Source organism: Mesocricetus auratus, unplaced genomic scaffold (genome assembly GCF_017639785.1).
Source record: "Mesocricetus auratus isolate SY011 unplaced genomic scaffold, BCM_Maur_2.0 Super-Scaffold_100014, whole genome shotgun sequence".
NCBI lineage: Eukaryota > Metazoa > Chordata > Mammalia > Rodentia > Cricetidae > Mesocricetus > Mesocricetus auratus.
In genome coordinates this window covers 56740048-56765591 of record NW_024429197.1, presented here as the reverse complement: position 1 = coordinate 56765591, position 25544 = coordinate 56740048, and the positions used below count along the sequence as shown (strand labels likewise).

Below are 25544 nucleotides of genomic sequence, written 5' to 3'. Positions count from 1 at the left end.
ACCAAACTGACTCAAATTTCTTTCGTTTTCTCCGAAGGTTTTACTCCCATGGAAACGCATGCGCTCTGCCCTTGTTATACAGTAGCTTCTGACTCCTGAGTACCAATACTCTGGTTTCACAAGGAAAGCCGTTCTTTTCCTTTCATTTACCTTTAGGAGTGAGGGACATGACTTTCAATAGTCTATCTAGGATGCTCAGTGAACACTTACCTGCCAGCCTCCTAGTAACCTTCCTTTCTTTACACTGTCCCCCATTAAGGAAATTGCACTCTGACCACCCAGCAGATGCCGATTTAGATCAGCCACATTTTTAAACATTAAAAGGTAAAAAACAAAAAGAACCACTATATAGTGCGCTCTACTTTTTGTGGAGATTCAACAGAGATTCATATTTTTAAAAAAGAAAAGTAAAACTCTGATAACATCTCCTACATTACTGAAGAATCTACAGCTTTGGATAATATTTAAAGTCTGTGTTTAGAGTGTTTCTTCTAGATTTCGTGACTTGCCTGTAGTAAGCCCTTAGCCAGGACTGTTAAAGCTGAAGATACGTATCAAAGGCAGGAAGTCAGCCAAATAGAATTTAGCACGTTCATATTTAAAAAGAAAAAAAAAGTAATTTCCTTAGCACAATAAATTCTTCCTTTCACACTCGCTATCTCTTCCTTCTATTGACTGTATCTTTCAAAGAAAATTGCAGACATTTAAAACTCATGTTGGCTCCAATTAAATGTTTGTGTTACCACTTCTCTCTGAAAAAGTCCCATTTGCTGGTCACAGGGGGGGTGTCACGTGACTCTGCCCAGAGGGAGAGCCGGCTGGAGACACTGTACTCCAGTGCCAGCATCAACGCTTATGCCACATTGCCCTTTCCCTCTGCGTTTCCTGCAATGTTTTTCCCAAGAGGCAAGGCAGGAAAAGATATGGGCACAATGACATTTCTGTTCCTCTCAACTTCCTCCCTGCTTTTCAGTTTAAAATGTCAACTCCTGCTTTACTCAAAGAGGGGTGGAGACGCCAAGCAACATGACCACTTTGTACGCTGGAAGCCACGGCTGGGCAGTGGGACGGACGCTGGAGGACTGCTGGTGCAGGTGGAGATTATTGTTATTCTCCATGCACGGCAGATCCAGGGCCTGAGTGTCCTTTGTGACTGTGTGGAACAACAACAGAACCATGAAGCCAGGGGAGGGTGAAGAGACCCCCCGTTTTCATTTCTCTCCAGACCTCACAGGATTTCAACTGGGCACTGTCAGCATAGTATAAGGTCAGGGGAGGAGCTGGGATGGCAGGCCACTTCTGCCAATAGGGAAAGTTACAGAACTGATTGTCAAAATTAAAAAAAATGAGGATGATATGTGCCTGGGACCATGAAAAAAAAAACATTATATCACAGAGGACACTAAAGCATCCTCAGGCCCCAAGAAGGGGCCCACCCAGCAGTCAGAATGTGCACAGCCCAATTCAGACTGGCACAATGATGGGGTTATGTGGGGCATGCTGTAAATTCTCATCCCGGAAGACTCAAAGCACAGAGAGACAGACAGACGGCCTTCTCAAGTGTGTAAGGTTTTCCAGAAGCTTTTATCTTCTACTCACAAAGAAAACTTCGTCATACAGGGACTCTTCGGTAAGTGCATTTGTGGTAGTTTTCCTTTAGCTAACCACAGGACTGATTACTTCCATTTGGAAGTAAATCACCACTAACAAAGAATATCTCATTTTAAATGCAAAATTAATTCTAGTTTCCCAAAGCAAAATGTGTCTAACTTGACTAAACATGTCATTTCTAAGCAAGATTTATCCTGGAATAATTGCTATAAAATTAGGTGTCATTATGCCTCAAATAAAAAAAATAGGAATATTTTCCAGGTGTATGAGACAATATCTTTCCAGCTCATTAGAAAATGTGATTGGCATTGAAAGAAATGTTTGTAGTTTAAGTGTTCAAAGTAATATTAAGAATCACTATTCACCAGTTTATAATATTATCCTAAATTATGAGTTAGAAATTAAAATAAAACAAAAAGGGAATAAACCCTCCCACACACAAAAATGGCTGTAACTCAACTTAAACAGCCATTTACAATATTACCATGCTGTGTCTATGTTTAACACAACAAATGTTAACAAATGTATGAAGATTCGTAGTTATTTAAACAAACTGAATAGCATTTGCAAAGAATGCAGCATGAGGCAGCCCTATCATTTGGCAGATTTTCTATCTGAATGGATAATTATTACCTAACAATAAACAACTGAATGGTTAAAAAACAGCAGATGTGAAGAGAACTGCTTAGATTAAGAAACACTCCATCCACTTTACACTGTGAACCTCAGGCCAGAGCCACACCTGTCTTGACAACAAGGTGACGGGCAGTATCATGAACCTGGGTTCTGTGTTCAGGAGCCCAGGAGGCTCATCTCTTTCATCTTGCTGATCGCACAGGGTGCCTGATGCTTTCCTCCCATCATTTCAACATTACTATTTTAAGTCTTAATTTCCCAGGTTAAAATTCAAGGTATTTTACATAAGGCACCACATACTTTAAGTTTCACATGAAGCCTGGCTGCTCTCACATACTAACACTTTTCTTTCAAAGCCAACCAACCCTAGATCTGCCAGAAAGCACAGGTCCGGGAAATAGGTGTACAACCGAAGCTTTTACACCCCAAAACGGCATCTCCCGGAGCTTCAGGAGCTTGCGGGATCTTGGGAAATTAGAACTAAGAAAATTCCACTTTGGAGGCACATAAAGACCTTTTGGTGAGGCATAAAGGACTCAAAAGCAACGTTAAACTATTGGCAAAAAGTTCACCTTCGGCATTACTAGGACATAACAAATATGCTGAGTTGCAGTTTGTATCCTTTCTATAGATAACAGCCAGGGAGAAATATTCTTAAAATTCGTTTTCATTCAGGCTCTTGCTAGATGCTATCAGTAGCATCATGTTCGAAATCTTCCTGGCTTGGCCTCTGGACAGCCGGGACTGTCCGCAGGAACACCACACCGTGATTGGTCTCTAAAACAAATGTTTCAACTACTTTAACAATGGTGGCCAAAGGTCAAATGGGCTAACAGGTTTCTGTCCCCAAGGGTCTGTGATGGCCTGCATTCTGATTACATCTGAGAAATAATTATGAAGTGATATTGGTTTGTACATAAAGAGAATGTATTTTATACAACTACATTAAAGATCCGATATCATGAATGCATAGGAAGGATATTCTATCTAAAGAATAAATTTAGAGAAAAGGAGAAATCTTTATAGCTTCCAAGAGTCTCAACTAAAAAAGACTAGTATTTATCCTACACATCATATTCTAGTTCTTTCATCAATTTATTTTTTAAACAGAATGAATACTAGCAAGATATCAATTTGACATGGCAACAACTTAATTCTTCCTTCATGTACTTGAAAGTGTTCACATACACAGTAGAAGAGATCTGCAGGGGAGCTCAGTGTTTCAGCACAGCAATGGAAACCTTTTGTAAACACTTTCTGAGACCTCGAAGACTGGTAGGTACGATGCAGACAACTTGGTCCTTGCTACATTAGACTCCAAGTTGAGCACTGTTAGCGGCATGCCTACCTGGCCCTTTGTGTTCGCTTACCCTTGGTCTGTTTATAATGCTCTGTACCATAAATACTACAGGGTTGCCTGCTTTCCGAATGGCTTCCACAGCTTGTTCATGGCTTGCATCTCTGAGGTCCATTCCATCCACCTGCAATGGAAGGCCTCAAGCTTAACATTTTAAGAAGCTAGAAGAACAGAAGAGCGAATTTGGTCAGGAATTCTGAGGCTCCTTTAGATCCTGGGAGTTTTGTTTTGGTACCAAGAACAAAAGGAGCCGTTAGGCTGCACACTTCTCATTCCTCCGCGGATGTGTGGCACACTGCTTGGATACAGGGCTTCCAAAGTCAACTGGAGTCATGACCAGTTGGAATAAGGGCTCTGCTTCTGCACTGATTGCTGCACTAGCTGCTCTTCTATGTTTCTGAATCAGTTTATGGACAAAGATCATGAAAGAAACAGTCTAGAGAAAGGTATTCAAGGTCCCTGTCATCAAAGCCTGTGCTGGACTGCTAATCCTTCATAAAGTAATTTACTAAGGACATTGCAGGAGCAGAGAGAGTTGATTCTGCTAGAGAAATTTAAGGAATAAACAAAATAATCATATTCAAAAATGTGAGACTACTGTTAAATTAGTTTTGCAAAAGAATCTGCAGTAGATGTAACAGAAGTTGGAAGCCAAGAAATTGTGCTTGTTTGTTAGTTTCTTATATAGATAGTTATATATTTCTCATATAAATAGTTATATAAATGAAAGTCATTTGTAATGTTTTGTGGGTGATGATCAGCTTAGCTTGTGCACTAGATGGTCAGGAAGGAACACAGTGAAAGGACCAAGTGTTAATCCTGTCAGATATCTACAGATTTTATCATTTCCAATTACCAAGAAAAGCTCGGGGTGGACACAATTCTTTGGAAGAGAAGCAATCAGTAAGTCCTGACATAGAATTACACACATTTAATTAAAAGCCTCTCAGGTTGATAACTTGATAATATGATGACATTTTAAAAATTCATTCTAAAATGACTTTTAATGTTTCTAACAAATCAGTATTCATGCCTATTGTAGGTCAAATATTGTTACTCAAGTCCAAAGCAAGCACATTAGTATAGAGCTGTTATACAATCCCAGGACTACAAGGCCCCAGGCTTCCTATTTCCTAGAGAAATCCTGCACGTGATGTACTAAAGAAGTCACCACTAACCTAAGTGCAGGTATTTTACAACACACATAAACACACCCTTTCTTTATGCAAGCTATATGTAAATATAGTTTATCTTTACTATTTTAATTAATATTTAATTGTTTTAAAGGACATTTTGGGGGCAAACTATGGCCAATCATTTCTAAAGATGATTGTAAATAATTCTTGTTTTCTTTTTAGGCAAAAAGTATTTAATAGTTAAACTACATAAAATAAACATCCTAGTAATAATTTAAAATTGAAACTTTTAGATGGAGTTCTAAGTAAAGAAAGAATCACATTAAAGGGGCTAGTTTATCACTTAAGGAGAGTAGGTCAGTATGTCCTGTCACTTGATTTTATAGATGGTCAAGGAGAAAGGGAAGGTACATGATGACCATTTGTTCCCAAACTGCACTCTCTGAATTCCTCAGGCCCAGATAATGAATGAATAGAAGAGCGAATGAGCCAGCCAATACTAAAACATTTTATTTTCATTTCACAGTTCTAAGGAGCTAAATCCAGGGCCTTAGATGTGCATTCAGTGACCACCCTGGCACTGAGCTAAATGCCTGGCCAAGGGTCCATTCTAAATTATTACTGCTATACAATATCCAACCCTCTGAACTAGGAAGGCATTTGAATGTGTAAGCCTTATGGACTGAGAAAATGAGACAATCACTTGTATAAGAAAACACAATGTCCATTACAGTCACAATCATCTTTACTTATCAGTTACTCCTTTCCTTTTACTCTATAGTCTAGAGAAACTGGACCCACTTCTCAACATTTTAAATCTACCTTTGTCTAATCTGATTAGACATTTTACTGTACTTCTCTGAGGTGCCCTGGTTACTTCTCTGCTTCCTTCTGGCCAGGCAGGCACGGTATCTTGTCTACTGTGTACAATAGCTTCCGGCCCAGCCCCGGGAACACAGTAGCTGCTTTGTGATACACATCAGTAAATATGTGTGTGGCTCTATGGCATATCAGAACCCTGTGTAAGATATTAAATTTGAATTGGGGATGGCATATTTGACTATATGTTTCTCTCTTTCACAACAAAGTGTTTGCTATGCACGGGCACACATGGGGCCTTCTGTGGCAAAGCGGCACAGCACGGGGAGGAGGCTCCTAGCTTTCTTGAAACTTTAATCTAAAAAGTTATCAAGTTCGCAGCATTGAAAATTAGAGGAGAAAAGACTCACCTGGAACAAAACCTCACTCAACAAAGTTTATCTACACAGAAATGAGTATAATAAAATATTCCTGTAACTAATATCTTCCTGGAAAACTTAACTATGAGATGTATGTTTTCCCTGTGTAAACATGATATTAAATATTTTGGTTTTCCCCTAAGAAGTTGTTTATTTATACTCCCTAGGGACAATGGTTTTAAAACTGATTGTCTGTATTTCTAAATATAAATTTTTACATGACATGCATAATTTATCATCATATACATACAAAAAAACAGATGAAAAGAAGGAAATGCAGCAAACACTTGACTGTAACACTCAGGCAAGGATGGCAACTCCTTCGGTCAGAAAGTGAAAAGGGGAAAACATTTTGAACAGAAAGCTCACTGGAGGTTACCTCGATTATCCTGTCTCCAGGCTTTAAGGTTCCATTTTTGCCAGCCGGACTATCTTCGAGAACATGTTTGATGAAAATGCCCCTCATCACTTCACCATTGCTCAGGCGGCTCCCCATCCCCCGACCACCCACAATGCTGATGCCCAAGGACTTGCTTGGTTCTCTCCAAAGTTCCACCCTATAAAGAAAATAAAATTGTAAAACCCCAAAGAAAAATACGAAGGAAACGCTTCCTGAACGTTAGAATGTCCTACAGATGTCTCAGTTATTGCTATAATGAAACACCATGACTAACTGAAAACAAATTGGCGAGGAAAAGGTTTATTTAGCTAACAGTTTCATGTCATTGTTTGTCATCATTCAAGGAAGGACAGGAACTCAAACAGGGCAGAAACCTCGAGGCAGGAGCCATGGAAGAGAGCTTGATCCTTGTGGCCTGCTCAGCCAGGGATGGCACCACCCACAACTTGCTGGCCCCAACCCATTGATCATTAATTAAGAAAACACCTCAAAGCTGGATCCATTGGGGGCATTTACTCAATTGAGGCTCCCTCCTCTCTGATGATTCTAGGTTATGTCATGCTGATGTAAACCTAGCCAGTATAGACACTAAAAAATAGGCAATAAAAAGACAGTAAATTGGACTTCATTAAAAATAAGAGGAAAAAGAGACAAGTCGCAGAAGGAAAACAACATTAGAGAATCACACAATGATAAGGAATTAATATCCAGAAAGTCTGAATGAACTTTCTAAAATCCAGTTCCTAAAACCCAAAGAAGTAGATCTAACAAAACCTAGGATAAATAAAAGTTAGTTACAGGCTTATAAATAAATGGCTTTAAATATGTGAAACAACGACTAACATCTGTAGAGACACAATCAGTACACAATAGTACATTACCTCATACTAATTAGGATGAAAATTATTAACAGAAACAGATAATAACTAATGTCTATGTGAATGGAGAGCTGGATGGAGCTCTGTGCGTTGCTGGTGGGGATGTGACAAGATATAGCCAAAATGGAAAACAACAAACATAACTACCATATGGGAACACAACCAAAAGAAAACAAATCAGGATTGTGAAGAGATATTTAAACACATACTTCAGAAAAACATCATCCACAACAGTTAAAAGGTAGGTGCAACCCTGATGTTTATTAGAAATGAACTAATAAGGGTTGGTGAGGGCGTTTGGCGCGTCAATGTGCTATCTGCATAATCCTAATACCCAAGTTTGACCCCTGGAGCTCATAAAAGCCAAACATGTTGGCTCACATCTGTAATCCCAGTACTGTAAGGAGATCAAAGGCACAGATAAAAGGAATACCCAGAGATTCCCAGGCAGCTGACCTGGTGTACACTGAGAAGCAGAAACTGGAATTACCTTGCTTTGAATTATTGGTAGAAGGTAAACCAACTTTCAGAAATTGTTCTCTGACTTACACATGTAGTCACACACATACCACACATACAATAACAGATAATTTTAAAATTTAAAAATCAACAAGCAAAATGATACATAGCTTATTGGGGTTATATTATTTCTTAAAAAGGAAGAAAATGCTGAAATAACTTTTGACATACACAAACTCTAAGTGTACTATGCTATATAAAATTGGCCAGCTCAATGAAGTAAGGACAAATGCCTATGGTCATGCTCACCGGAAGTCTAGAGGAGGCACATGCAGGGACAGGACATAGATTGGAGTTGGTTCAGCTGTGACGTGGATAGGGAGGTAATATTTGGGGAAACAGTCTTAGTTTTACAAGAGTCTTCTGTAGATGAGAGTACTGTATTTATATAGTGAAGGTTCTCAAAGCCTCTGAATCACACACTTACAATACACCAATAAATGTCTAATCTCAATGGCACCATAGTCATAAAGGAGTAATTTAAATACTGCCCAAATTATGTGTTTTGTTGGTATTAATATTGGACTCACATTCTAGGCTAATGTACAGGCCAGTGAAGAAGTGCCATTTTGCAGGAGTGTTAATAATACAGACATTACATGATCAGGAGACTCAGTTACCACTGAACAGATGGCAGCTTCTAGGTTTAGCAGCCAAATCCAGGGAAAGAACACTTTTGCACACACTAATCAGAAGCTCGCCTCTATGGGACTCTTTCTTGCCAGAGCAGACCTGGTCATTAACAGTCAGGGCATGAAGGGCAGCCGCTGACAGTATTCTACATGAAACGATCCTTCCAGCACCTCCCGAGCTTCACTGAACTGCTTTTCACCTTCCCCTCCAGGAAGCAGAGCGGCTCCTCGCTGTTCTGTAAGTTGATTTCATATGCTACTACCTGCAGCCTTAGTAGTTTATCTACTGTCCCTTCCTCCACAGAGAATAAACACAGAATGCAAACAGAATAACAGTCAACACCTAAAGAGTTAAGGATGGAGGCTGAGGATCTAAGCCGTAACGTGACTGTTTGGTGTTTGATTTCAGGCACTACAAAAGGAAGAAGAGGCAAGGACGGATTGACAGGGCCGTCCTATGAAAAGGGAGAGAGGAAGCACGAAGTGATTTTCAGTGAGGAGGAAGTTCAAGGTGTTGATAAGACCCTGCATCTATTCTAACTTAACGGGACACAATGGTGTTGGGCATCAAGGACAAGAAGACAGCATTGTCAGTGTGTCCTCAACACTGACATTTGGGGTGTTCAATGAGAGGAAAAACAGGACTGCTGCAAAGTGAATGAACTGTCAGAAAGAAGGTGCTGGTTTAGGGCAGCAGGCATGTCAGGTGAGATGCACAGCACAAACATTTCCTCTTTGGTCAGGCTAGTTTATTTTTCTCTTAACTGAATATATATAATCCTAGAAAGCTGATTTCTTTAGTTGGGAGAAATTGGAGCATGATCTTTGTGAATAAACAAGCTAAAACATTACTCAACATTTTCTCTCTAGTCTATACAAGTCAAATTATTCAACATTTTCTCTCTAGGCTATAAAAGTCAAAGAAGCAACATCCTTTTCTATTTTTACATTTACTTTTTATAATAATATTATTGTAGCTGTCTGTATGCCTGTATGTGTATTTGCACAAATGTGCATGTGTCAGTGTAAGGTTTACAGCCTATACACACGTGTATGCAGATGCGTATGCCTGTATTTGCACATGTGTCAGTGTGAAGTGTAAACATATGTATATGCAGATGTGCATGCCTGTGCCCATACACAGGAAGAAAACGGTCTTCATCCCCGCTGCAATGTTTCTTGAATCAGTTTTAATGGTAAGTTGGTCAAACACAGAAATTTAGTCAATGTATGTATACATATTAGAAGCCAGGTAGGAATCGTGAGCGCTCAAGAAAACTTCAAAAAGGAAGACAGAAAATGTCCCCTAAGGCCGTCCATTGATAAATGTGAGTTAAAATGATTTCTGGAGTGATACAAGCAGCAAACTATAGGAAGGCTTAGGGTATCTCCACCTCACTCTTCAAGGAAGCTAAATTTGTTCCCACTTAATCCTCATATCAAGCCTAGAAGGTACATACTCTTTAGAACCTGAAAGGGAGAATCACAGATTCAGGAACTCTGGAACTGGGTACTCTAGTGTACCTACAGTTTAAACATGCTATTGTGATATATGGCCCGTGAATCCTTAAACAATGCAGACAACAGTCAAATGATCACACAGGCATGGGGCTAGGCTGCCCAGTCATTAGACACAGCGTGGTGAGTGTCCCTGGGAAAGAAGGACACCTGTCAAGAAGCACTTTGCAGAGCACGTTCTGGCTCTGGGACCAGACAGCTGGGTTGTGTGAGCAGAGTCCTTGGACTCCAGCCCTGCTCTTCTCCTCCTTAATCACGTGACACGGGGCAACCTACTGAGTCTCTTTGTCTTGTTTATCTCGGCTGTGAAATGAAGCCAATAAAAGTCTCCAATAAGATAGTCTTCTGTGGAATTAATTGTTAATATATAATTGCAAAACAAAAGCTTTGGTATAGAACATAGAGTAAGCAGCAAATAAATCTATGATGATGAAGGTAACAATCATGATGGTAGTGGTTTTCACAGGGATTGCAGGAAGTATACTATTCTATCTGTATGACAATTGAGCATGTATGCACCCAACTCCTCAAACCTGAAGTGTGTAAACACAAGGTAACATTTTCTATCCATTGATGGAACACTTTAAAAAAATGTTACACATGTCATCTGGGATAGATACAATCATATATTGAAATAGAAGTGGAAGCTGTTATGACCACCATAAAGAAGAAACAAAATAAATCCAAATAAACTTTAAAATGCATGTAAATCTGTAAGTCAGTAATTCTACTTCTGGATACATACATACTCTAAGTAAGATTCAGACACACATAAGAAATACACATTTACTGCACAGAATTAGTGTAACAACATACTATAAGCCACTGGAATATCAGCTGTGGCCTGAATCAGATCTTAAGTAGTGAGTATAACATGAATCTCCAAAACACAGCATAATACTGTGAGCAAGCTGGAAAATCATATACGTGAAAATCACTAACAAAAATCCAGTGTACTCACACCTACTTTATATTTTTTTTCATTGTGATTGTGTGGATATGATGTATGAGCAGAGGCATGTGTGCCATGACCTGGGTGTGGAAGCCACAGGACAACTTTGTGGAGTTGGTTCTCCCTTGCCCCACTTTGTATGCTCTGGGGACTAAACTCAGGCCATTTGGTTTGTGCAGCAAGCACCTTTACCACTGAGCCCTTTCATCAGGCCCATTTTACCATCCTTAACTAACAGATATACTCTATTTCTAAACAAATCTCCGTTGATTTTGTGTTTCCAATACTGGGAAGTAGGCCCTCATTTCCAGAAAGCTCTGGCTGTGCTGGTGTGCCTCTTAAATGTCATATACGAACATTCCCCTGGAGTACTTTAGTGCCTCTACACAGAAGTGTATATAGAAGCAAAGTGTCCTGTTGAAAAAGCCTCTGAGGAAGCCTTAGACACTTTTTTTCTGTGTAAGTCACCACCACAGAAGGAATGCTTAGGCTGATGGGAAGACAAAACTGAGGAGCAAAGGATACAAACTGTCCAGTCCCAAGGAGGTGGGCTTGTTTTTTCTGGAACACCTGCCTTTTGTTTAGCTACTCGGGATAGACACACAGACTGGACCAGGTACTACTGAGGACTTCCCTCTGCCATGCTGGGGCTTTTAGATGCAGAACTTACTGATTCTTCCTCCAAATTTAAAAGACTCCATAACTAACCCAATTATACAAGTTAAGAACTTTACAAATTAAGAAACTTGTATACAAGTAAACGGACCCAAATTCAGTTCACACCGCCTCCAACCATTTGCACACTGCCTATTTTTCTTATCAGTGTGAGATTAAAACTAAGCCAACTTACCTTTCCTATTGTTATTACTTTTTCCAAAAAAATTTACCTGTGACAACCAACTCTAGAATAACTTTAATCTATTTCTCTACCTATTAATATAAATGAATAAAACATGTAACAACTTGAAATAGATTATTTGTCAAAGATCTTTCACATATATCCTTTTCTCACTGTGGATAATGCTGTAACAGAGACAGTAAGCTAATTGGCTATTGCGGAAATTCAAACTGAAAGTTTCCTTTAGATGGCTGGAGATGTTTAGTCTTTTCTGTATTTTGAAATGCATGACCACAGGTTCTTTGTGAACAGGCATCATCAAAATGTAAGGCTATGTGGTATGAACCTTCAGGGCTGTCTGAAGGGGCTGAGCCATGATTACTGATATTAATATCCCATGTTGCTTTATGCTTCATATAGATCTTGCCTGGGCAAGGACATCCGATCTTCCTCAGAGGCAGAATTTATGTCTCAGACTTACTCCCTGGTTGCTAAGACTCGGTGACTCCTATTCCATAGAAGCTGACAAGACTCAGCACAAGCGTGTGAGCATGTTAATGTGTCCTCAGGATGCAGTGCCCTGTCTGAGCATGTTCAAGGTCAGTCTTCCTTGTTACCAAGGAACCAGTGCCAGGAAGAGTAAGGCTTTGACAAACTCAGCCTGTGACAGCAAAGTTCTTTGCTCATATTTTTATCTCTCTTTCACATTTAATAGCTGTCTCACACACACACATCTATATATGTTTGCAAAACATAAAACAATGTGTTTACATATATATGATATTACACTTAAATATAATTTGAAATGTAAGCATGCTAATCATGTAAACAAACATAATGTTAAAATGCAAATGAACATTTGGCACTATACCTAAAACTATTCAAAATGTATTAATTCCAACTACCTGTCCATACTTTTCTCTAGGTAATTGTCTTTAATGTCGACTACAGATCCTTGCATACAGGTTCATTTTACCCCTGTGTGATAAACATTACTTTCTCTAATGTTCATATGAAGAAATAAAGAATTAACAGTGCTTAAAAGAAGTGTCTGGTGCCATAGGAAGTGAGCTGTAGACCAGTCTTTGGAGCGCACACACTTCTCTCTCCTGTAAACACACACACTCACTGAACGGGTGACCACAGAAGTGGCCCTCACCTCCGGGGCTGGCTCCAGCTGCTGTAAGCAGCATTCTGCAGCTCACTTTCTTCCCCCTCTCCTTCTTCCCGCTCTGGGAGTTCTGGAATGTCTCTGGTTTAAGGAAATAGACAGTGAGAATTCTGAGCAACACTGTCGTGAATGTACTTAACTGTTAGTTTAAAAAGCAGAGCTATCTGAAGTTCCACTGTCGCTGACCTACAAATTTATAACATTTCTTAGCATACAAAACAAAACGAAACAAAAAACCTGAAACAAACGAAAAAACCTAAGGAAACAAATAACAACTTTACACTAAAGTCAGCTGCACACAACGTCTTGCCTGGCCCATTTGTTGATTAAATGTGACAGAATAAAGGAGAGTAGAGGAAAGGAATGGGGGAAATTGCAACAAATCCTGGAATTCTAAAGGGAATTTATTCAGCGAAGGTTTCTCTGGCCTGAAGGAATTCATCATCAGTTGATTTTATAGAACCTGTAAATCAAAAGAAAACTTGTATTCAAATTATAGCCATTGCTCACTGGTATGAATCATGAACTCATTTAAACTATGTGATCTTCAGATTTGGGAAGTTAGGTGTCTCAGTAGATCTGCACTTAAACATGGTTCACAGTGCTGGCAAAGCCAGGTCCAGGCTCTCCGTGGACATTCTTTCCTTTGACTTGAAAGGTCCAACCTTGTTTAAACACTGTTAAAATGACATTTACCTGTCTCAGGCCCTACCGGCTATTCTGCCATTGAAGTCCCCTCTTATGTAAACGGAAGAAGATAGATGTGGGAAAAGCTGTGCTTTCCAGAGTCTAACCCTGACAATGGTCCAGGAGGGTTAGCAACAGCTCCAGGAGGTGTATTTCAAAAGAGATGTCAAGGAGTTGACTGAAAAACAGTCCAAGTCTTCTGGTAAGGATCCAGAGAAATGTAAGTCAAAGAGATGAAAGGAGATGAAGGGAAGGGTAGGTTTAGGAGACAGTGAGAATGTGAGCAGCTGCTGTAACAGCTACAGACAGCCATAGAACAGGGGTAGGTTCTCTGCGCTAAGGCCGAGGCTGGGATCTACATATGTGCTATGAATAAGTGATCTTGGTCACACTGTACTGCAGACCTGTCATTTGAGCCAAGAGCAGACAGTCTTCATCCTTCGATACACAGGCCCCAGCTTCTTCAAATGACTCTACAATGTTGAGTCCTTTCACTAACTCATACATGCTCTTCTAGATATGGCCAGTATTTGTTCTCTATCTTGGCATGTGGTTTCAGGTACTACGATGTCATCTCCTCCTTAGATCAAAATAGAACAATTCTTTCTCTACTCAGGCAGCCAAGCAAGTAATTAATTGCTTTCTCCCTGTGACTTAGTGTTGCCAATGAAAGACATAACCACTACCTGTGTTAGTGCATCTAAATGCCACTAATGTCATGGGACAAAAATCACAGTGCAAAGCAGTAAGGATAGAACTGAGGCCACCTAGGGCTTACTCTTTGTTTTAAGGGTTTGTACAATTATTCCTTTGAATGCAATGGTCAAGATCTCAGAGTTTGACTGATTATGTCCTAAGTTTGGCTTTGAAACTAGCTGTGGAACTCCAGGAAGTTATACTGTAGCTGTTGCACAATCCTCCTCTGTAAGATATAGACTGGCTCCTGTAGGCATCCTGATGTTAATAACAAATATGCTTTCTTTGCAAAGAAACAGCTAATCACTAGATTGGGCAACCAGGCCATTTCCTCTCTATGCTGAGAGGAAAGAGGATGAAAGTAGCTTTCTTTCTAAAAATTTTTAATGCTTTAAGGCCCATGAACTTTCTAAGATGTTAACTGGTCCTCTATTTGGACAAAAGAAAGATTACTTTCCCATTTTGATAGGAAACACTGGGAAACTACAATCAACCCATGCTATTAAGTTTGACAAAGGAATTCTGGAATGTACTTGGGCCAACTTTTGTAGAGGGTGGGGTACTCCTACCGTACATGTCATGAGGCACAAAGAACTGTAATTTTCTTTTTCTTTATTAAGCACAGATCATGTCTTTCCATTCCCAACTACTCTCTACACTCTGTGGTTTTATATGATTTGTAGAGCAAGCAATGGCACAACAGCATAATTCTTTCAGGGCCTCTGGGAACCAGAGTGTTCTGACACCCTCTGTGGATGTAGGATTCTTCTGAGAAGACCTCCAAATGTTTGTGAAGCTCTATGCTCTACAGTATGCTTATGAGGAATCTGGTATCCAACTGTCAGTGTAACTGCAAAAATCAACCCACAGAACATACTTCCAGAGAAAGCACTCTGACATTTCTCTCCTGCTGTGAACTCAATCAGTAGTACCAACAAGCCCCAATTCTGTCTTCCTGTAAGACTGAAGAATACTCTGTTATTGAAAGGTTCTTAACATACTACCAAGAGGCTTAAGAAAAACTAAGCATGGTTTCTTAATATCCCTATATTATCAAGATTCTGAACCTAGAGCCTCCAAAAAGAATAAATATATTTGCTAAAAATGGTTTCTGATTGAGTTATTTGAGATTTTTAGGAAAAGTGAAAACATTATATAAAACCACAGTAAATGTGTGATTCAGGAAATTAATGAAATAATAACATGGGAGGAATTACTAAAACTTAATGTTAAAAGTGCTATGTTAGGTGGGTGAAATAAAAGATTGTTTTAATTTATTGATTTGAATATTTATACATTTCCTAAATTTTCAATTCCAAATGACAATTACTTGAGTAACCGAGACAAAGGGAGACTTATTTTTTAAAACCTTTCTGCATCATTGATTGTTTTGTAGTAAGCTTACTTACTCACCTGCCAGTGTATGAAGAAAAAATATCCAGTGCCATTATTCCTCCAGATTGTTGACCAAAACTTACTCTGAACTCTTCCAAGTGTTCTGCAGGCACATAAGTAATTCTGAAAATAAACACATTCCATGAAAACAAAGGGAAAGGAGTTCTGCTTGTTAGGAAAGCCCATTCATCGCTACACTGCATATGATGTGTGGAATGAGAATACTCAATAGGCAATCCAAAATTCAAAAGGCAAAATATACAACAACGGAAATAAAAGTTGTAAATGCTACTGATAAACTAATAATTTATTAGCAACCACAAAGGGAAGAAAGTAGAATTATTATTCTCTCCAAATGAGAAAACCAATGTAATTGTTTTTGAAATTAGTAAGCTGTAAAATTCAGTAAGAGAGCTAAGGAGGTAGTTCAAGAACAGAATGCTTCTAGTAAAAAGTTCTGTGTTTGCTCCCTTTACTACAATAATGAGTGAATGAATAAATGTGAATATGCTTATAGATATTGTAAAACTTGTAAAATATTTGCTTAACATGCCCAGGACCTAGGTTCATCACTAGTACCGAAAAATAAATATGCACATAAACATATATCCACATTAATATTAATTATTTTTGTCATAAGATACATTCCCTAGCAGAAATGAATTAGGTTTACTTTATTAAGTACTAAATATCTAGAACTTACTGTTGTTCATAATAAACAGTCTATTGTAGGTATTAATTAGCATAATCAATGATTGAGTGAGCTCTGTTAAATTATAAACTTGAAAACCTGAAGCCTGAAGCTAACATATTTAAGTTTATGGAAAGGTTCATTAATGTGAAGAAACTTCTTTTATCTTTATTTTTCCTCAAAGAAATTTGGCTATATTTGGAAGCCAACTAATAAATTCACCGAGTAGCATCTTAGTACTCATCATGTGGGAGACATTGCACTGGATGGGTAATACAGCAATGGTGTTAGAAACCAACATGGCTATGATGAAGGCTAGTTACACTGCTGGTAAAATTTGTAAGTAAGTTGGTCAAGACCCTCAAATTAATTACTACTTAAGAGAAATATTGTACCTGATGTCAGTAGAGCAGACATGTTTGTGCAACTAGGAAAAGAGAGTATGTCTAAAACCTGCTCAATATAGAACTTACAAAGATTCTTAAACCAATAATACAACCATTAAGATGAGTTCAAAAAATCCTGGACCTGGAGGGTAATGATGTAACAACAATCTTTCATGTTGTAAGAAAATAAAAATCCCACTGATTCACGACTTTGGAGTTAGAAGGATATATTTCAAACATATCGATGACACCATAACGATATTCCCTCTTTCATGTCTCGAAAGTGCAGTCTCATGGGTTTTATGTGCTCTGAAGTGAGACAACACTGCTGAACCTTGAAACCCTCAACCACAAGCATGTCACCTTTTTCCCTCTCCCTTCCATTCTCCATGACCCCCACGGACCCCTTCCCATCCCTCTTCTGCTCCACAGAAAGGGTGAGGCCTTCTATGGGGAATCATCAAAGTCTGTCTGCCATGTCTTTTATGCAGTAGAAATAAGCTAACTGTCACCACAGACAATGAGCCAGGGTTCTCTCAGAATACAGCTTGTGACACCACTGTCGGCCCACCAAAAGAAGACCCAATCCCCCTAGAATCTCCTCCTTGGACTAAACTATGAAGAGTAGAAAACACCAGTTAGGAAAATGTCCTTAGGCAGGGTGAAAGCTTGCCTTTTCCACTGGGCCAGCTTAATTTATTCATCTATTTAAAAACAAAACAACAACAAAAAAACTTCTTTAAGGTGTTATAAAAATACCGAAGAGGAGATTTGCTGTTTTCCCTCCAGATTCTATGAGTCAAAAACATGCAGTATTATGTATCAAGAAAATCCTATTGTATTTTATATATGAAAATTAACATAAAATCGAAAGGCTAAAAGGATTTTAATGAAAACATATTAATTCTAAAATTAGAGACAGGTCATATAAATGATCTCTTAAGTTAAAACCAAGAGAAACTATGTGGGCAGAGTAGGACATGAAAACACTAACACTACTAACAAGCATCACCTGTTTTGTTAGCCAGCTTTAAACCCCAAGCAGCATTCATGAGTTGCTGTCTATATTTACTTCTATCATAAAGTAATAAAGGAGGGTTTTAGAAATATTTTCTTGATATTTTGTTAACAAGGAGAAACAAAGGAAGCCGCTGTCATGGTCATTCAGTCCAGCATTGACAGAGACCACCATAACATGCATCCCACGATGCCACAGCACACATGCAGAACAGCTCCAGCACGTGATCAATCAATCACACAAGCCATAACCTCCATAGGAGTGAGCCAAAAGACGGCAAAGCTGAGTGACAGGCTGCAGAGACGCAATGAAGCAGACCATTTGGGAGCTGCGTTAAAACCTTCGATGTAACCTAACCTATGGTTACACACGGAGTGGAAGAAAAGACGCTCACTTTGAGTGATGCTGACATGTAATAAGAGCCACTAATCTGGAGACCACGCCTGCACATGCAGACAGGATCAGCCTCACAAAGGAGCCTGGGAGCTTAGTGGCTGACAAAAAGGATTTCCGAATGAGTTCACAACCATCACTGCAATGAGAGAATGTAGCAACTGCATAGCTTGCTGGAATTTATGTTCTTCTAAACGAAGAAACGAAGAAAAAGCCAAACTGTACACACTGAATATAATCTGGATCTATTCCTGCACTGGGATGTTACAAAAGCATGAAATGGTTTTCACAGACAAGTTATAACACACAGCCATAATGAGCTTTTGAGTCACCGATACTCACACATAAAAGGGGGCTCGATCGTCAGCAGGTGCTGCAGAGAATCTAGAATGTGAAGCATACACCGCGGCATCTTTTTACAATGGTGTTAACAAATGTCAATGTCTCGTGCTGAATGTGAGACGCATACATATGTAGTTAAAAGTGGGTGCTCCTGGATATTTTCCCCCCTTCCCACCTCCCTCTCATCTACACCTCCCCCAGGAAAGCATCTGCTCTTTCCTGGTGTCTATAGCAGTGATTATTAACAAGCATGGAAAAATGTAACTGCAATCAATCTTTTATTCCTTGATCAGGAATTCATCCCACACACTGGGTTAAGGCAGGTGAATTCTGATTCAGCTCAATAATTATCTGGCAGATGTTATAAACAGCTGCTGCTAAGCACAAAAGCCTGGCTATTATTACAGAAATGTGTAAGAGCTCCTGGCAAGGTAGAGTGAAAAGAAACAGGATGCGCTCTGGTGAGGCTTCACATCTGGCTTTCCACGGGAAACAAGGAGGCCTGGAACTTAACTGGCTGTTCTTGAACTCCGGAAACTCGGATTATCTCTTAGGCATGTCTGAATGCACACAAACTTCATAGTTATCTATCCTGAAGGGGAGAGAGGGGAGGGCATGCTCTGTCTCAACAAGCAATCCTTTCCCTATGGCCCAGTTGTGCAGCTGAGCCAGAATCTTTGATTCCTTTTTTACAGTTTCCAGCACTCCCCATTAATAAGCAATATATGGAAATTGATTAGACAGAGCTTAGAGCCAGGCAATGACTACAAAGCTTAATTGCCCAGAGGCAGTGATATGGTTCCACTCAGAGTAAAGGAACAACTGGACTTCCAGTTGGGAGGACTGCCACAGTGACTCCAAGGTAGCTCTGAAGTCCTGCTTCATGAAACGGAAGTGATAGAAAAGGGACAGGGCCAAAAACTCTTCAGAGAAAACCCAGAGAACACTGTTAACCAGCCCTGTTCAGTGTATTTCGCACAGCGTTTCATGTTTCTGCAAAAGAATTGTGGAAGAATGAACTGAATTTCTACCACGTGCTCAATAAGTTCATTTACAGTCATCTGAGTCAGCATCGGTGAACCTTTACAAAGAGATGGTGTATTTTGTGAGGATGCTGGTATGCGGGTGCAGAGGAGAATGAGGATGAAGTGTGTGTTTAGGACTAATTAGCATGTATGTGCTTAAGAGGAAGTCTGTCTAGTATATCTGTGTGAAAGATTGACATGTTTGTGTAACAGAGAAAGATTGCCTGGCGTGTGTGGAAGAAATACGGACATGTATTTTAAGAAAGAATTACTAGTGTGTGTATGAACACTTACACTCATGTAAGTGTGTGAAAATGACTAACTAGCGTATGAGGAATACACTGTGTGTGGGGGTGGGTGGGTGGGTGTGTAATACTAACTAGTTAATTACTGAAGATGATGGCAGATTTTCTTTTTCTTCCAGTTTTACATGTAAATGCCGCAGCATGTTTTGACTTCTGAGATGTGATACCATGTTGAGGAAGTCAGCCCTCTAGATATCTTTCAAAGTTATAAGAGAATTGGGATTTCTGGATGGGTATGCAAGTGAGGGGGAAAAGCAGAGACATAATACAAATCACAAGAAATGGGGGAAGCGATATCGAGACTTTAAATGTACTCAAAACTTCTCTGCAATTAGCTAGACGCTGAATGTATGCTTTGAGATACTTTTGAATTTCAACAATCATTTAGGGAGAATTCCAGTACCAAGCATGGGTTCTGATGCTGCAAGTGCCTAACACAAGCATCACTAAACAAGAACTGAATGTCCATTCCCCAGGCCATTTGCATTCCATACCACACCCAATCATGTAAGCTAAATACCCTGCAACAAACAATTTCCTTGTGCTCTACATCATTTGCCTTTAAGCAAAAGGAAGGACTTCCCACAAACAATAAAGAATAAACTGAAAAGTTTCTCCACTTTTGTACCCTAAAGACTGACTTTTTAAATAATGCTCTCCTGTAATCTTATCACTAAAAGACAATTAAGAAACAGACACATGATGTGAAGATTTTTTCCACTAAAAAGCAAAGCAGATCCACTATATAGTAAAGTCAAAAGGGCATGAAGAATATGAAAGCATGAGTTAAAGTTCTGTCTGAGCAACACTGAGTAACAGCCCTTCTATGTAAGACAGCAGGAACTGTTTGCAACGGGATGTGCTCCTGCTTAAAAATGGCAGAGTAGAAACCACATGATCTGTATAGTCTATCAATGCATATTCTGCAATGGAATGCCACTGGCAAAATATTATAGAAAAGTGCCCCAACATGAGCAATCACTACCGATCTAAGGTAAGCAGCCTTCCCCTTTGATCCCTTGCACAATAAACAAGAATATTCAATGATGAATGTTAGAAGGGAGAGTCACATTGGTGAGACGTGGCAATAAAGACTGAGCTGCATTTTATGCTGCCTCAAGGAACACCCAATGAGCTAAAAACTGAACCATTTGATGTGATTTTAGAACATTCTAGACTTGTAGGGAAATTCAAGCCCTTCCTGGCAAGATAAGATATAGGGTCTATAAGCAGAAGTTACCACACAGATCAGTGAATCTCCATGGGCACAAGGAGAACAAGAAAGGTGCTGGTTGACATGCCTTGTGCTCTTTGGTCTTCTTTATACCTGGCACCTTGAGGCCTAGCTTGGTTCTAGGAATCATATGGGGTACTTCAGGAGTAACTGCTTCTTTACACTGAGAGTTGGAGCCCCCCATGAGCCTGTGTGAGATTATAATATGTATGAAACATGGGATATCTCTCAAAGCTAGGGTTCTTATAGAGACACCAGAAAAGCAAAATCCAACATAATGTTGCACTGTTAGTAAATTCAAGTGTCACAATCTTAGCTATACTTTATCCAGAATCAAGAACTAATCAAAAGTTTACATGAAATGGGTTTACATGAAATGAACATGATAATTCTGTGCACTACATAGAAATATGTACTTACTAATAAGAAAAAATAGTCTTATTAATAAGATGAAATTCATGAATTCTCCAAGAAAAATGGGTCCAGATGACACTTACTTTATGTCAGGTCCAATAAGAGAATGTCTTCTCAACATGGCTCGTGCCTGGGCATTGGTTAAACTGATGGTTGATTCTTCATTAATGGACAAAATGCAGTCGCCAACAGCAATCCGGCCATCCCGACTGATGGCACCTCCATGAATAATGCTTCGGACAATCACTCCAAGGCCATCTTTGTTAGCACTGACTGTCATCCCTGTAGGAAGAACAGAGTGCTGACAAGGACCATAGACATGTTTTCAAACTCACTGGAATTTAGCATTCACTTATGACTTTGTAGATAAAAGAGTATGAGTCATGGTCTTCATTACTAAGTTTTTCTAAAATATTTTTTTAATTTATTTTGTCAGTCATAGTTGTGTTTGTGTGATATGTATGTGAGTGCACCATGGTGTACATGTGGACACCAGAAGGCAACTTTTTGGTCACTGCTTTTTATCTGCTATTGTTTCCAGGGACTGACTTAGGTCATCAAGCATGCATGGCAGTCATTTTTACCTGTTGAGTCATCTTGCTGGCCCATAATAAAATATTCTCAAGTGATTTAAGATGTTAGTGAAATTGTGTAGAGATAAAATATTCCATGCTTAATGCGTAAAACCTTAAAACAATTTACACTTCAAAACTCATGGTAATTTACAGCATTTGATGTGGTCTACCTTTCAAGATACACATTCTCTTAGAGAAAATACCATATGGTATCAGACTAGTTTTCTAACAGCTGTTTATATCTTTACATGTAACATAATAAAGACAAGACTCCAAATGGATAGGTTAAGAGGAGAGTTACTACCTTAGGTCTAGTTCACTCATTCATCTTTGTCTGTATAGCAGGTGGATGCTATGTGAAGAATCTGACACAGGTTTCTTGAGATACAAAACACAGAAAACAGATCTCCCAACATCCTGCAGTCTAGGATAAAGTCTTGACCCCAGAGCCTGCCCTGTGTTTGAATGGTGTCTATTGACCCAAACCAAGAAAAATGGAATTCTCATCCACTTCATTTCTGTCTCTGAACTCTATTCAGGTCCCAGTGTTGGCATTAGATACTGTCTTCACATACTGCTTGGATTTCATATCAAGAAAAAATGAAATCTTAGTCATTATAGTGCTGTATAACTTTTAATTTTCACTTCCTCTCATTTCTACTTTCTTCCCTTTCTTGATAAAAGGTGTTGCCCTCCTATCATAGTATCCTCCAAAGTCATTCTTTGTATGCATATTGGTGTGTGTACTGGTGGTTGTGGTGGTGGTGGTGTGTGTGTATGTGTGTACATGTGTGTGGGCCTGTGGTGCATGTGTGTACAAGTATGTGTGGATGTCAGAGGACAACCTTGGGTGATGCTCCTCGGGCATCTTCAATATCTTGATCGTCTGAGACAAAGTCCTTCATTGGTCTGGAACTTCACCAGGTATAGTAGGCTAGCTGGCTTGCAAGCTACAGGACACTACTTATTTCTGTCTGCCATCTCATCATAGCTGGGATTACACCCTATAACACCCATGTGACCTTTAATGTAGGCTCTGATGATCTCAACCAAGGCCCTCACACTTGATTGGTATGTTTCATCAGTTTAACCATCTCCCCAGTCCTGGAGTTGTTCTGGTTACTATCTGACATCTCCCCCCTAGACTTATTACATCCCTAAGACCTACCATTTCTATCTCTAAATATTACCTTGAATCTTTGCTTTTCTGCACTTCTACATAATACCTGGATCAAGCCATTACTACCTCTTGCTTATAATTTTGCGGCCCCTCAAGTAGTCATCTGCTTTCTGATATTGTCCATTCCAATGCACTGTACTCACAGTAGAAAAGCAATTCAAAAGAGAAAATCATAGCCTATGTGTACTCTGCATGAAGCCCTGCAACAGTTTACTAAGACATAACATACCTCTCAGGTAGAGTCCAGAGAACACAGGAGACCTGTTCTTGAAACTTGTGTCCTTCCCTTCTATCACATCGTCCTGGGCCCTTGAGTTCCAGTCATAGCATGGCTGCCTTCTCTCATATATATAATTAACCTCTTCCTGTTTCTCTCTTTAGTTGATACTCTATTTGCAGTATGTTCTTACACAAATAATTCATTCTAACGTTTCTGCATCACTTTCTCCAGGCAGCCATTCCATGTATGCTATTTGAATTACTGTTACCTCAACGGCTTATCCGTACCCTATTCCCACATAAAACCTCTAAATTTATATTTAAAACATTTCAACTACAATGTAATTCACTTTAGTACAGTGGTAATATTTTCTTTTCAAACAAGTTTTTATGGATAAACAAGACAGGATATAGATAAAAAGCCATCAAGTATTTTTCTTGGTTTTTTTTCCTCTTCTTGTTACTTGAGAGGTTTTGTTGATGTTGTTGTTATTGTTATTTTAAAACACAGTTTCACTATATAGCTACGGTAGACTTGGACTCACTATGTAGAATAAATTGACTTCAGAGAGCTCTTCCTGCCTCTGCCCCCTCCCAGTACTGGGATCAACATGCTGGTATTAAAGGCCGAGAGCCACCACACTTGGAACTTTTTATTGGTTTGTTGTCATTTTGTTTTGGTTTGAGACAGGGTTTGACTCTACAATTCTGATTAGCCAGGAACTTGGCATGTAGACCAAGCTATCCTTGAACTTGCAGCAATTCACCTGTCTCTGCCTCCCAAGTGCTAGGATTATAGATATAAATCATACCATAATGATTTTATTAAATAGAATATTAAATAGAAACTTTGACAAAAGTAAAAAAGTCATTGTTAGGCTATTTTCATCATAAAATATATTTTATTATCTATCTAAGTATGAATATCAACTATATCAAATCATATAATTTTGAAGTATTTCTGATTATGTTCCCTGTAATATTTACATTCCAGTACCACAGGCCTGGATATAAGAAATCCACTGTCTTATAGTTAAAATGCTAAAATCAGACAAAAATAATATTGAAAACTGCAAGACAAAAGGGTCAAGCCACTAAACAGGCAAACATATTAGGATAACACCAGGTCATTTGATTGAATGCCAGAAAGACCTGGAAATATGCAAATTAATCTCCGAACAACCACAACTGCCAACAGTCTACTATACTCAGGAAAACTACCTATTAAAATTGAGAGAGAAATAAAAAACTTTCCAGATATATATAGACCAGGAATTTATGACCACTAACCCAGCTCTACAGGAGATGCTGGAAGGAAAACTTCCTCGAGAAAAGAATAAAAACATCAAAGATGCCAAAAATAATAAATAAACAATACTTGGACAGTTAATAAAAAGAGATATAAGAAAATGCCACAGAAAAGATGGGACTTGCATCCATCTTTCAATAACAACTCTAGCTAGCAGGAAAAGAACAGACTATTGGACTAGATTTGAAAACATAACAGAATTTGCTTTTTCTTCTGCCTTCAATAATATAACTCACCTCTAGATATTTATATCACTTTTGAACAAAAGGATGGAAAGTTATTCCAAGCAACTATAACCAAGAAACAAGCAGGTCTAACTATTTCAGCAGCCAACAAAATAGGCTTCAAACTGTTTGGTGGTGGAGTAAATACATTTCCACAGTGTTTTCTAAATGCGGTTTCTCTAGCACGAGTTGTTTAATAATAAAAAGGCTCCTGCATTTCTGTAAAAGTCACCATGTTACATTCCATTACCATTTCTCAGAGATCCACAATGCACAGCGGCATCCAAATCTGCTGCAAGGATGGGGAATCTTACATTTGCCACAACCCAAAATATGAAGTATAGAACTTGCTGAGAACTCTCACCAATATCCTACAAAGTGAGACCACCACCTGGCTTTCAACACTCTGCTGGGCAGCAGTCAGAGCTGAATAGATGACAGTAAAACTTATCTTAAGACCGGTGAGTTGAAGAAGATCCCAGAGCCAAAGCAAATCACTGAATTTAATATGCATGTATAATATGAATATTTAATATTCTATTGATTATATTTACATGTAATATGT

The 25544-nt window shown here is 39.0% G+C and overlaps 1 protein-coding gene and 1 long non-coding RNA gene across 19 annotated transcripts in view; one reads left to right on the top strand and one right to left on the bottom strand.

The window, feature by feature from the left end:
- Positions 1-25544, bottom strand: part of Mpdz (multiple PDZ domain crumbs cell polarity complex component) — a 158010-nt gene that overhangs the window by 42063 nt on the left and 90403 nt on the right. For 9 of the 18 annotated variants that reach the window (XM_013122071.3, XM_040757236.1, XM_013122077.3 and 6 more), the window contains 6 exons: positions 21556-21754; positions 18495-18536; positions 15683-15787; positions 12875-12967; positions 6358-6535; positions 3618-3728 (listed from right to left, as the gene is read on the bottom strand). In XM_013122071.3, the coding sequence (XP_012977525.1) occupies positions 3618-3728; positions 6358-6535; positions 12875-12967; positions 15683-15787; positions 18495-18536; positions 21556-21754 (728 nt within the window). The remainder of the gene's footprint in view (positions 1-3617; positions 3729-6357; positions 6536-12874; positions 12968-15682; positions 15788-18494; positions 18537-21555; positions 21755-25544) is intronic. The other 9 variants (XM_013122075.3, XM_013122081.3, XM_013122085.3 and 6 more) reach the window with 3 other exon arrangements.
- On the top strand, positions 850-9258 carry LOC121144038. Its single transcript, XR_005881383.1, has 2 exons — positions 850-1630; positions 8817-9258. It is a non-coding gene; the product is annotated as an uncharacterized LOC121144038 (long non-coding RNA).